The sequence below is a fragment of the Amia ocellicauda genome, chromosome 21 (genome assembly GCF_036373705.1).
Source record: "Amia ocellicauda isolate fAmiCal2 chromosome 21, fAmiCal2.hap1, whole genome shotgun sequence".
In the NCBI taxonomy this organism is placed as follows: Eukaryota; Metazoa; Chordata; class Actinopteri; order Amiiformes; family Amiidae; genus Amia; species Amia ocellicauda.
Genome location: NC_089870.1, coordinates 16,770,270 through 16,783,325, shown reverse-complemented (window position 1 = coordinate 16,783,325; position 13,056 = coordinate 16,770,270). Strand labels below are relative to the sequence as shown.

Genomic DNA, 13,056 nt, shown 5'->3' with positions numbered 1-13,056 from the left:
TTTTCATGTTATTGTGAGAAAGATGCCAACTTACAATCGACATAAAAGGACCAAACCATCCAGAACACCAACCCCAACAAAAAAGACGGGATTCTGTCAATGGTTTGCTTGTTTTAACATATTTTAAATGAAATCTGCTCTAGGTGGTGGCTTTTGTCATCGTTCTGCTGACACTTCCCTGTCTGTCAAAGCTGATACTTAGTGCTTTTGTCTGTATCATGGGGTTGGGGCTGTGATTTCCACAATCTCGTTGTTAGGTGGAGTTGGAGACAGGAGATGCGCTCCAGTGGCCAGGAGCAGCACCACATGGCGATCCAGAAACTCCCTGCGGCAGAGAAACTCATCTACTATTCCCTCTGTTGCCGCTATACTCCACTGGAGCACCTTCAGATTCATAGATAACAGGTATGAGGTATATAATTCAAATGCTGTGGATTTGACACTCGAACTGTTTTCACGTTTTACACTTTACTTTTTCTCATAATAAATCAAAGAAACCATGTGCTGGTTTTTCTTCCCTTGCTTGACTATGTTTGTATTTTCATTGTTAATCACGGTGCAGTATATCACTGTCTGCTCTCTTTCTCCAAAACAATATGATGCCTACAAGAGCATCCAATCCATTGATTTCACATGCTTGGAACACAGGTATAGAATATTCAAAATGATGTCTCTTACTGACATTTCCAACAGATTAGAATTTGATTTTACTATGACTTTATATTCTTGAGCTGATGATTACCCTTTGATAGTGATCATTTAATATCCTTTTATAACTGTGTTAGATTTAAGTTACTAAGTGCACTGAGGTTTTTGCACAGTTTTGGCAATCTAATTTGATAAGCAAATGACATTACACAGCAACATGTGAAACCCACTCTTAAAGTCAAAATGGGCATGCATATTTAATAACGGAAAGCAGATTGTAGGACAACTGGAGATAAATGTAATTTTGCAAAAGGTGAAAATAAACCACATCATTTTATAATATTAACTGAACTTGATCATTATTATGATTTAATAAATATACTAATTTGTTTGCCAATATGCTGCCAAAAGGGTTCTTCAGAATAAACAAAAGACTCAAAATACATGTTATATGTTCTGTTTTGGTTAAATGTTCAAATATTTCAATTAAATAATATTACTAAAACTAACTGTACTGTACATGATCCAATCCACTTTCTTTAATTATTATGGAGTGACAAATTAAAAAAAAAATCACTTAACTGAATACATCCTTCAGAGCAAAACTAAGAAGTTTACAAGAATCTAAAATTGACCACTTCAGTCTAGCTTACAGGATTTTCACAAAAATAGCAATACAGCTTTCTGCAGTAATCAATATACAGTGTAATTATAAGCCATGATAACATGGCTGAGAAGCTTCCTTCTGCTGTCAGTTTATAATCATTCACCATTGAAATCTTCCATTGATTGACACACAACTGCTAATAATCCTGTTTCAATGTAAGACAAATTAAATCACTCTTTTATTCTCTTATTTTAGGCTTTCAGAATCTACCAATGACATGCAGAGAGCATCTAAAACCATTGTATTGGTAATATATAACCCACAATTACCCTAGTATTTCTAAAGATCATAAATAATAAGACCATGTCAAAGGTTAACATATATAAAGGTAGTGCCTCACTGCCGTATTGAAAGAGATTAAAGGTATCCTTGGGGAAATAACCTACAATTTCTGACTACCCATATTTACAGATTGACTGTAACTCCTTTCCTTATCATTTACTTTTACTGTTTGTCTGCCTTTTGCTGTGTAAACATTAGAAATGAAGAATTCAGCATTTAAAAGTAACTGGCAAATAATTGTCCGTGATCCAATAAATACATTTTTGTTAGAAGGAATAGCCTAGAGTAACTTGCAAACAGGATTTGAGAATTTGTATTGGAACCAGGACCCCAGTTTGAATACTTGTTCTACCACAGAGTGAATCCCTTAGGTAATGGCCCTGGACAAAGCATTTAACCTTTCTTGTGGTTCAGTTTGCCCAGCCTTGGAATGTAACATGAAGCAATTTGTAATTTATTTGTTTTTCCGGGTTGAAATGGTTACCTAAGCAACGTTCAGAGCACTGAAAAAAATGACAATGCTTTTATGGTTATCCAATCTTTGATCTTGCGTAATGACAGCCCATATAGGTTCTACAGATTCTAGTTCTAGTTCTAGTTTTGTGTATCTGTACAACCGGAAGTCAGTACAGCAGCCATTGTTTAGATTCTGGCACTGGGATAAAAGGGTCATATGGTAATTTATATCTTGGTGGCATTCCATTAGGGAAGTGAAGCGTAACATAAGGTCCCATAAGGTATGACAGCACATGAAAAAGCCATTGATCATGATTAATGGATCTAAGTATGTTGCCTTGTGAAATCTTCAATTCCATTTTCAAAATATCAGTCACAATGTTACTATATACATTATGTCAAAATTAAAATAGCAAAAGCATTTTTTCTAATATGAATTTAATATATTACATGTGTTTACAAGAATGCACTGTTACTTCTCCATGCATATTTTATGGGTCAGTTCCACTGGAATACAGTACAGGCATTTCTCAAACTTAAACAAATGACTAGCATCATGTAACTGACATTTGTTTTATTTACATGTGGTTTTTTATGCTATCTGCATATTTTTGTATTGTTCTGTGTCAAGAATTGCTAAGCACTGTAATGATCACACTGTATAATTATTATCTATAGACTGAAGAGTCCAATATCTCAGTGATCATTGGTCTTGCAAGTATCAAGTTGCATATAATCCAGGATGATTCTCAAACAGGCAAGTCAAAATATGCTAGACTGTTTTGTTCCATATTTATATATTTATTTTACAGAACAATGTGCTATAATTTAATCAATAGTGATTATTGTGATTAGACTTATTTTTATGTTTTAAACTTTGGAGAAATTCCATATATTCCATATAGGGGAAATTGATAGATCGATCAATTAATCAATCAATCGATCGATTGCACTTACTTACAACAACATCAGGGACAAACATATTAATGAACCAGTCAATAGAAGCAGTATGTGGTGAAGAAGACCCATGGAAATGATCCAATACAGTTATCTTACTGTGCCCAGAACCGGGATTGCTCACAGTCCCCTCTTACATTCCACTAACAAAACACTTTCTAATAATCCAAATGTATTAAGACATAGTTAAGGGAAGATTAAATAATATATCTATATATCATCTACATCATCAGCCTTTATCATTCTACTGCTGGATGAAAGCCTCCCAAGATGTTTCCACTTCTTACAATATGTGTGTCCATTTATTTATTGTTCTGCCTCTTCTTGTTATTACAAGTATACATCTTTCCCTGCTACTTTGTGTTTCCAGTTTCTGTATATTTGTGGCATTTAGTGATCTAGTCAGTGTCTTGGTGAAGTCAGATAATTGATGTGGCATTGTTGTATATATATTTAATATTTAATGTCCTCAATGTTTTGATTCTTTATAGAGCCCTGATGACTAGTTTTGTATATATTGAATCAAATGCTTTCTCATAGTCAATAGTCAGCACAGCAGAAGTTCATATTTTCTACATTTTTCTAATATTTCTCGGACAAATTTAATATGATCCCTTGTATCATATCCACTTCTGAATCATGTTGTTCTCTTGGTTGGATGAAGTCCAAGGCCATTAGAAGGCAATGTGTAATTTATTTTATAGATACTTTTGTATATGATGGGATGGGATTTTTGTATATGACTATTGGTCCTTCTTCAGTCTCCTTTCTTGTGAAGGTGAATGACAGCATTGTTGATTATCTTGGATCTGTTTAATTCTGAGACACTTTCTATATACTTAGTACGTCATTGTCTGGCAAGAACTGTGAATATAGAATTTGCATTTAATTTAAATGAAACGAAAATTTCACTGTCCCCAAATAATTAATTTTAATAAATAATGAAGGCCTATTTGCCAGAATGAACTGTCCAGCATGTGATATTAAAAAAACACTCTCCTTTCTATTATATATTGTATCTATTCTAATACAGTAGTTACAGTGTGTTCTTATAATCAGTGTTAGCACAGAAGTGAAGTGTTTCTTGCCTATATTAGATGTACTGAGTAGGAGGAGCAGGCTGTCACATTTCTTTGTGCCGCAGTCTGTTAGGGGTTTTATTACTGTATATTGAATGTGTATTCATGGCCTGAATTTTAATAATGCTCTACAGATAGGGCTGTAACCAACATTATAGATCTGTGTACTGTAGGCTAGCAATAAACTGACCCATATATATTTATCATTTCAGAAATTATACAAATGTCTGGATTGGTTTACAAGTTGGATGCAATATTCAATGTGCATTTAAATGTGTAGAAATGCTTAATAATGGAAGTACTTTGGAAGATTAAGAAACAGAAAAGGGTCATTTCAGCACCATGGACAAGTCTTCTTGTTTTGTTTTTGTTAAATATGCAAATTGTTTGTTTATACTTCACTCATAAGTGACTTGCTTTATTGCCTGGAAAAGCACCTACATATTTTTACAATAAGTAGTTTTGCATTAACTCATCAATTCTTCATCGAGGCTTCAAAAAAATAAAAAATAAAAATAAATAACATGTGTTAATAAATAACATAACACGGGGGGGGGGGGTTGTGATAAAAAAAATAAAAATTAAAATAAAATTAGTCTAATTTCTGAAAAATGTATTGTTTTGGGAAGAATTGATCAATGGATCTGAGCCAAACAACCTACAAGTCGAGATGTGATAATGAGTATAAGACACTTCAAAATATTCACACATGAGGCCAACACTGTATTTGTATGACCTAATTTGACTTTTCCAGTTTGACCAAGACAGAAAATGAAAAAAGACGGGAGGGGCGGAAGGGAGGTCTTTCCTTGTGTGAGGAGAGGGATGCCCAGGTTTTTTTTTTCTTGTCCAAATTCCTCCCTGCCCAGTGGAAGCGCCAATCGTGCGTGGAGTTCACGTAGCGCAGATGTCCGCAGTTCTGCGCAGTTCTGCAGAATCCCAACGATTCCATTGGCGGCGCGGCGCAAAACTGCGGAAATCTGCGCAACACGATCGCGTCCACAATCCCCGCCTCTGTTTGGCGCAGAACAGTGCGTACGACGTCATCGATTGGACGTAATGACGCAAGGTAGCAACCTGCATGGCGACGAGGAAGCTTGCAATGGTCGCCTCTTTGCGTGCGTCGGGGATGCCACGGAAAAAAGCAAACCAGTAACTTTTATGTGAATCATGGAAATAAAGCGTGTTGCGCACAAACAGGAGAGAGAGCATGGGATATACTGACTGCAGCATGGAGGCGAGAAAAGGTATGTGAGAACCGCACACACAGTCTGACTGGATCTGCTATCTTTCAAACCCCAAACACGGCATGTCATTCCCACAGAAAATCACAATACTGTGTGAAATCATATCACAGATAAACAAGTGTCGTTACATTGCAGTACTGCAGTAGACGTTTCTTTATGCGCTGTGTTGATCACGATAAGCTGCATTTGAAAGTGCATTCATCTGGATATTATAACAGCTGGGTTGCAGACAGGCACTGCTCTCTATTCGGCCATATGGAGGAGAGAGTGCAGACAATGAACAGGCTTGACGTTCAGGTTGTGTAATTTGTGGTTTTGGTTTGTGTTTCAGTGAATTTGTCACCCGTCCCAAGATTCAGTCTTGCAGGACCTTTTAAGGGGCACATGAGTATTAAAAGTAGCCGTAAGTATTAAGACATCACACTATTCAAATTGTATGTATGTATGTAAACACCAGAAGCATTTTAAAACCTGTAAAGCTTGTAACTGGGATATGTAGGTACTATCATTGTACCCCAGATTACTTCACTATACAACACATATGTTGTTATTTTTATACCCTCAAGATAGCAGTTTGTATTTTTCTGTGTTTCATGACCCTGTTTGGTTGAAACAGCTTCTACAATCTAATTACCTTGTGAAACGCCAACATCTACTAACATAAGCATTCATCATTTGAATTGTGTCAAGAATGTCTTGAATTTTAAAAGTGCTAGATTCATATTCATATACATAATTTTACTTTAAAACTGTTTCTAGATCCATTCATTATCCCAATACCATTTTGTGTTTCTAGCCTATTGCCCTGGGTCGTCAAACAAGCTAACCAACCAGTACATGATTCGAGATCATATGTTGTCCCATTATAAGAAAGTACTCTCTGCCAAAGGTAAGAACAGGAAGTTACCATAGCAGTGTACCATGGTATAAGAGCAGAACATGTCCAAGTATAGTACAGTTATCATTTATTTATATCATTGTATTAAATGTTATATTTCAAATGTAGTTGAACAGCTATTATATTATTTGTATCTTAAAGATTAAGCATGTTTTTGTATTATTATTTTTTTAATCTTTGATAACAATTAATAAAATAATCTGATATGTAAGGCTACTATTGCATAGCAGTTACTTCAACATTTGCCTATCTTTATGGGTACACTTACAATTTTACTATTTTAAATATCTGTAAATAAAGGTGTGGTTTATATATTCAAATCTTTGAAAGATACATGAATGGTTGCAAATCAGTTTTTATGTTTGAGATGATTTTCATTTACAATGTAGTGCATTTGATGGATTTCCATGTTTGACTGTTGAAATGGTTTATTTTTCAGCTGCTGTGGATTCAACCACCCCTAAAAGCTTGCTAAGCAGTATTAAATGTATGTATGTAATCTTATCGTGGTGGTGTAGTGTAATAAAATGCTATCTTTACCTTTGTAAATCGAACCTCCTTGAAGTGTGGTGTGTAGCATCTATCTGTTTTGTCTAATATTTTAAAGTGTTTTGCCCTTTTGTTCACCCTCTCAAGATAATGACCAAAAGCGAAGGGAACGGATGAGCAAGGAGGTATCCAGGTATGAGAGAGAGGTCCTCTCAGCCCAATCAGCCTCACAGAAGAGCTCAAGAAGTAACAGCAGGCCTCCTTCTGCTGACACCATCCAGGTAAGAGCTTTCTAAGTATCTTTTTAACTCTTCTACACTCAAAGTATTAAAGGAAAGTGGCAAAACAGTTAACAGTAACATGATTTTAATATCGAGATAAGAGTTAAGCAGAAAATTGTCCTTTCACTATGGACATGTGTATTATTGTAGTCTTGAATGTGGTAGCCCTGCTGTGGATTTTCCTCTGTTTCCGCTGTTTCACAGCATCCTAAGTTCATTCTAGATCACAAATAATTTACTCATAATAAATTCAACTTTATATCATTTTTTCTTTTTGCCAATGCAATTTTTATCCTCTCTTTCCTTATAGAGTAACGCATCCTTGCAAGATAATGGTGATGAGAGTCTTTCCCCTTATCTGCAGAGACAGCTGCTTTCATCTCCCAGATTTGTAACATCTTTCCATTCGAAGCAAACTGCATATCCACCCAGAACCGTCAACATGGCCGAAACCCCCTCAAAGATCTTCTACCGATCCTCTTCAGAATTAAGCTGTAGTCCCGCTAGAAGGGGGCAGCATTCGGCCCGCTCTTCTTATGATTCTTCCAGCAGCCTTTTAAAGTCTCCGAATGTGTACAAGTCTTTTCAGGATCCGAATCAAAAGACGTACAGCGGAGATCTCCTACAAAAGCATTCCTATCACTTTACAGAAGACAAACCTTTCACACCGCGGACGCTGAAAAAAGACACCAAGTCTTTTCTGTCACAGTACAGGTATTACACCCCACCTAGGAGGAAACCTGCAAAAGAAAAGTCCACTTTAATGGTCAATCAGGACACACAAACGGACCATGAAAGGTAAGCCTTTGTAGATTTGAGTGACGATAGAATATGTAATAGAAGTCATGTTTAAATTTAAAAAGTCTAATCTAGAACTTTAATAGCCTATGATTTCATGCATGATTCACATTTATCACCATTTTATTGTATTTGTTTTAAAAAGGCAAAACATTCTTATTTGTATGAATGAACACATTCTCCTTTTTCTTTTATGCCATATAACTTATTTTACTTTTAGTTTTGTATGCAATGTATACGTACACGAAAGACGTACACTTAGAGCATCTTGTTTTGTGTTTTTGTTTCCCCTGTGTAGCTCCTTTGATAAAGCAGGGTCGCCCCCAGACGAAAGACGTTTAACTCAGGTAATTCTCATACATTTCTCTGTTGTTTCTGATAGCTAGTATAGTTATTTGTTTCTTATAAAGTGCCCTTATGCTAAACTTAAAAAATAAACAAAATCTGGTTTGGGATCAAATATTTCCAATAGTGAATAATTATAGTACTAAATAAATAAATAATGACATGACACCAAAAAGCCATAGATAAATACTAAACAATATGTTTCCTATTCTAAAGTGCTTCTGGAAGTCTGCAACAAAGAGGTTTTTCTCTGCAGTAAAACTGTCTGCATATTCAAACAGAGATTAAAGCATGCTTTTACACTATCATTAAACATCTGCCCGATATGCTCTATAAATAAAGACATAGTAGATAAAGTTTCTAATCTAACTGAGCATCTCAAAATATGTTTCATTAAGTGGTTAATCTCATAACGGCACTTCAGGCACTGATTAGGAACGGCTGCGAACGCTTTGAGCTGTGCTGATGTGTTCAACAGGAAACCAAGGGCAGGTTGTTTTCTTCCTCCCACCAGTTATCTTGCCATGCATCCTGTATTCCTCCTGTTTTATAGACATTGGTTAAAAACCACCAAGATGAGCAATTAATTAATTAAGCAACATGTGTACCTTGAAATGTAGCCCAAGGAAACAAAGAACCTTTACATTTGGTCATTGATTTATGCCAACATAAGGCATACATATATGCATAAGATAATAACAATCTTGAGATAATTCATGTTAAATCACACTGCATGTAAAAATCCTTGATTTGTCCTACTTTATATATAATGCGATAAAAACGATAGAATAGTTGTCAGTACTGTCTAACAAACGCTCCTTTTCTTTACACAGGATTCCCAAAGTGAGCATCAGTGGTCAGGGGAGGAGACGCATGTTGGAGGCCTCTCATCACGTGATCTCGTCACCAAAACGCAAAAGAACAGATTACGATACACTGACCATTTATATCCCTCATCAAGGTATTATTTTATCTTAACTACTTAATCTTTCTGAATATTTTGAGACTTTGGTACTTACTTTGAGCACATGTATGACACAAAATTGTGGCATCCAAATAGATTCCATACATATAGTGAAGATTATAGAAGCTTTTTGAATAATGCAGAGGCATGCATGCATATCATAAATGTGGGAATATTCTTAGACACATTTGTCTTTCAGGTTATCGACATTAAGGACACAATCTCCGACCATGAGGAAAGTCACGGATGAGTAAGTGTGACCGCCTCCATTCTGGCTGGATGACGATATATTGATGACATATACAAACGGCTTAATCCTGGAGTATTGTTGTCATTTATAATTTGTATGTTAGTTCATATAGCATTGTAAACTTCATTAACATCTCCTGTGTATGTACAGCCTGTTTGAAATGTGTAGGTTATTCTTGTAAATTCTCTAGATTTATATTTTTTTAATGAAAAACAAAATTTAACCAATTGTACTACTTTTTTTTTTCAGAGAAGAAGAGCTGAAATACCTTGAATTTATTACTGAAGCAACAAATGAGATCTTAACAATGGGATTGTATTCTAACAGGTATTTTAATTCTTAATGGATTTTAAACAGACATAAACTATTTTTATTTATTATATTAAGCTTGTAAAATGTAAAGTAATATTCTGTTGAATACAATATATTTTCATTTTCATTCCCCAAAGAGAACAGTATGCAGGCAGAATTAATTCCAAAAACAGTATATTAAGCAAATTAGTAGACAGAACTTATTTTATTTTATTATTGTGATAAATGTAAATTAAACAATGTTCAACTTGTAATGTTTTATATTGGGTTTCATATCCCTTTAGGGTTTTAGAGCGTGTATTTGACCGTCACTTTGAAATGAATAAACATCGACTAGACAAAGTAAGTATGTCACAGAAAATAAATTGAACCATTATTTATGAGCAAAAGATGTGGTTTTGGACTTTGTTTGTTTGTTTTTGACAAGATTAAGCTCCACAGTAAATCAGCATTTCTAACATAATTTTGTATCTTATACATTCATCTCATGCAAAAGGAAGAAGACTGTTATTTAGTTGGTTTTATTCACTGTTCAGTGCCTCAGCATCTATAAAGTTAATGGGTATTTATGGTTAGGATGATGATTCCACTTACTTTTTCCATCATCGTTTTTTGATGTGGATGTTAATTAGACCAATAACTCATTGAACATTTCAGTTCAACATTAGAATGATGTTTGATAGTTTCAGGAAGGTTTTGGTGAAACTACTTATCGATATTTATAGCTCTTTGGTCAAGAATCAGTCCTACTCTTACTTACTTTGTATTTTCAAGTTATTTAAGTCTTTAGTGACATTTTATAATTGGCAGGACCTGCAGACAGTCATGCTGGTTAATCGTTAATTAAATATGACTGGCAGCTAGAGGAAATGTCCCTAGGAATATCACGTGCGTTTGATCCCCAGTGGCATTGATAGATCTGCATGAGCCTATCTCAGTAGTCTACCACATAGGCCATTTAGTGTACAAAGAGAGCGAGTGCAGCACAGTTTACTGATTTTTCGCCATTTCATTTGGAAATGTCATTTAAATTACACTGTTCACAATATTACTAAATAAAGACTCATTTCTAAAATAAGAGCTTGTAAAAGGACTTGATATTGAAAATAATAACACAAAAATATGACATTTAGTCTTTGTAGTCTGTTATTTTTATTAAAAGTAGTACTATTTTTAATACAACTTGTATTACTTACTATTTGTGAAGTAAAGGTTGTGGATAGAGATGTATGCTGCAATTTTTCTTTGCCTCTCTCTCATATATCCAGAAGTGGATCAATATGGGCTGATGGTAATGATATATGATATTAGACTATTAGTCTTGGACTGTTTTCCATACTAAAGTTAAGTTTAAATTAAATCAGTATGGTGAGGTAAATCACATTTTTACTGTTTTTTTTTTCTTTTTAAGGATAAAATGCGCCACCTTCTGGATGTCCTACGACATGACCTTGGCTGCACTTCTGATTCCTCAAGGGTCGCCCAGAGCACAGCAGGTTTTGAAGAGGGACTGGAAAGCCTTTTTCCTTCAGCACAACTGAAATTCAATAAAGAAAAAGCAGACAGGTTCACAGGAAACGAAGAGTGTGTGGATTCATTTCCTGCTGATTTACTAAATGACCACAGTGAAAATGTAAACTACTCCTCTATTTCACTGCCTGAACCTTCAGAAAGCTCTGGTGGCATTGAACTACCAAAAACAGATCAAAACGGAGCTGAGGACAGAGAAGAGGTCAATTCCATGGCGGAGACTCACAGCGAATTAATCTGTGGTGATGTCACAAATGTGAGTGGCGATGAAAACGACCCCCAAAACTCAGGACAACCAGGAGACGTGGAAGATCTTGAGAGGAGCTTGGCAGAGTCCTTGTTCGTGACAAATGAAAACAAGTCGTCCATTGAGGAGTCTCCTGACAGAGGCACTCAATCAGATTACGCCTTCAGCGATGAAGAGTTCTGATGTTAAACATCAACATAATGTCTTCTGCATGTCACAATGTTTTTTACATTGAATCTTCTCCAGGGAGTGCAGGATCCTTTTATGATTCTACATTAAAAACAAACAAACAAAACAAAAACAATATATATATATATATATATATATATATATATACACACACACACACACACACACACATCCATTACTGCTGCTAGAAACAAGTCAGTTGAACTTAATCTGGTTAATTCCAGCACTATACAGTAATTGTTACATTAACCTCTTTGGTGCTGGATAATCCTTAGAATGTATTTATTACAAAATTATGTTTTATTAAATCCTATCTTCACTGTTTACACTCTACAGTACTTGAAAACATGACATAGGTTGTTGTTTTTTATTTTCTGAGATTTAGTTACATTAATAAGAGACTTTAACGGTTCCATATTTGTTTTAAAGTCATGGACATTCTTATTTAACCTATATTTTTGTAGATTAATCTGAATGCAGTTTTGTTTGTTTTAACTTCAGTGAATTTTAATTTTGTATTTTGAGTTAATGCCGATTTTATCAGTAGTACCAATGTATTATTATTATTATTATTATTATTATTATTATTATTATTATTATATTATTATATAGGTCTAATGCATATGACTCAGATTTTCCATGTAGTTTAAACATGATTCTGAAGAATTTAAAATATAATAAGAAAGCTTTTACTATAAGGTTATCTAAGACATTCCTTGGCAACAAGCAATTTAGAGCAGAATAGTGGCACGAAGGTGAAAAACAAGTTCACCACATTGAACTGCAAAGGAAATGTTTGTACAGTGCTGCAGTGTATGTGGTACAAAGTTGAAAGACACATGTAGGCTGTAAGGCAAGGTTTTATTTTTGTTTTACTTACAATAAAATACATAAATGCATTATTTTGTTGTTTCTTTGAATTCAGATCTAAACTCTTATTAAACAAGAAAGACCTTTTTTTTTACTAAATAACCCAAATCAGCATTTTTTGTTTTTAAATACATGTGAAATGTTAGTTAAAATCCATGTAGCATTGCCAGAAAACCAGAAATCCTCTATGATTAATATTTACAAAAATGCTACTATAAATGAACTGGGCATGAACCCAATTCCAGTGTGCACTGCTACAATGCACTTATAACTGTAACCATGTAATGGCATGCGTTTATTTGTTTTGAAAACATTTAGTCATTACTTTATTTAGTTCTGGTTTTGCTCAATAGGAAATCAGCAATAAAATGTAATCTCAAGCACACAAGATTGGGACATGCTCTTACAAATGATGACACAATGTAATGTAATTTGTAAAGTCTTGAACACACAATAGTACACTTCTAAACACCATGTGTTATTTAACACCTGACTGAAATCTACATTGACAGCTTGCAAGTATACTAACCCAATCTGTACCAGATTA

At 34.6% G+C, this 13,056-nt stretch overlaps 1 protein-coding gene across 1 annotated transcript; it reads left to right on the top strand.

The window, feature by feature from the left end:
* The first annotated feature begins 5,179 nt into the window (after positions 1–5,179).
* On the top strand, positions 5,180–12,538 carry spata7 (spermatogenesis associated 7). Its single transcript, XM_066694629.1, has 12 exons — positions 5,180–5,336; positions 5,668–5,739; positions 6,133–6,225; positions 6,674–6,721; positions 6,871–7,004; positions 7,315–7,802; positions 8,101–8,149; positions 8,981–9,108; positions 9,311–9,361; positions 9,611–9,688; positions 9,958–10,015; positions 11,085–12,538. The coding sequence occupies exons 1-12, from the start codon at positions 5,300–5,302 to the stop codon at positions 11,631–11,633; spliced, it is 1,785 nt and encodes a 594-aa protein (XP_066550726.1). The 5' UTR covers positions 5,180–5,299; the 3' UTR covers positions 11,634–12,538.
* Positions 12,539–13,056: the final 518 nt, after the last annotated feature.

What these genes read in the sequence shown, in the direction of transcription:
- spata7 (XM_066694629.1), top strand. Translation starts at nt 5,300, where the DNA reads ATGGGATATACTGACTGCAGCATGGAGGCGAGAAAAG. An exon ending in GAAAGTACTCTCTGCCAAAG is followed by an intron (nt 6,226 to 6,673) that starts GTAAGAACAGGA and finishes TTTATTTTTCAG; the next exon opens with CTGCTGTGGATTCAACCACC. An exon ending in ATGGGATTGTATTCTAACAG is followed by an intron (nt 9,689 to 9,957) that starts GTATTTTAATTC and finishes ATATCCCTTTAG; the next exon opens with GGTTTTAGAGCGTGTATTTG.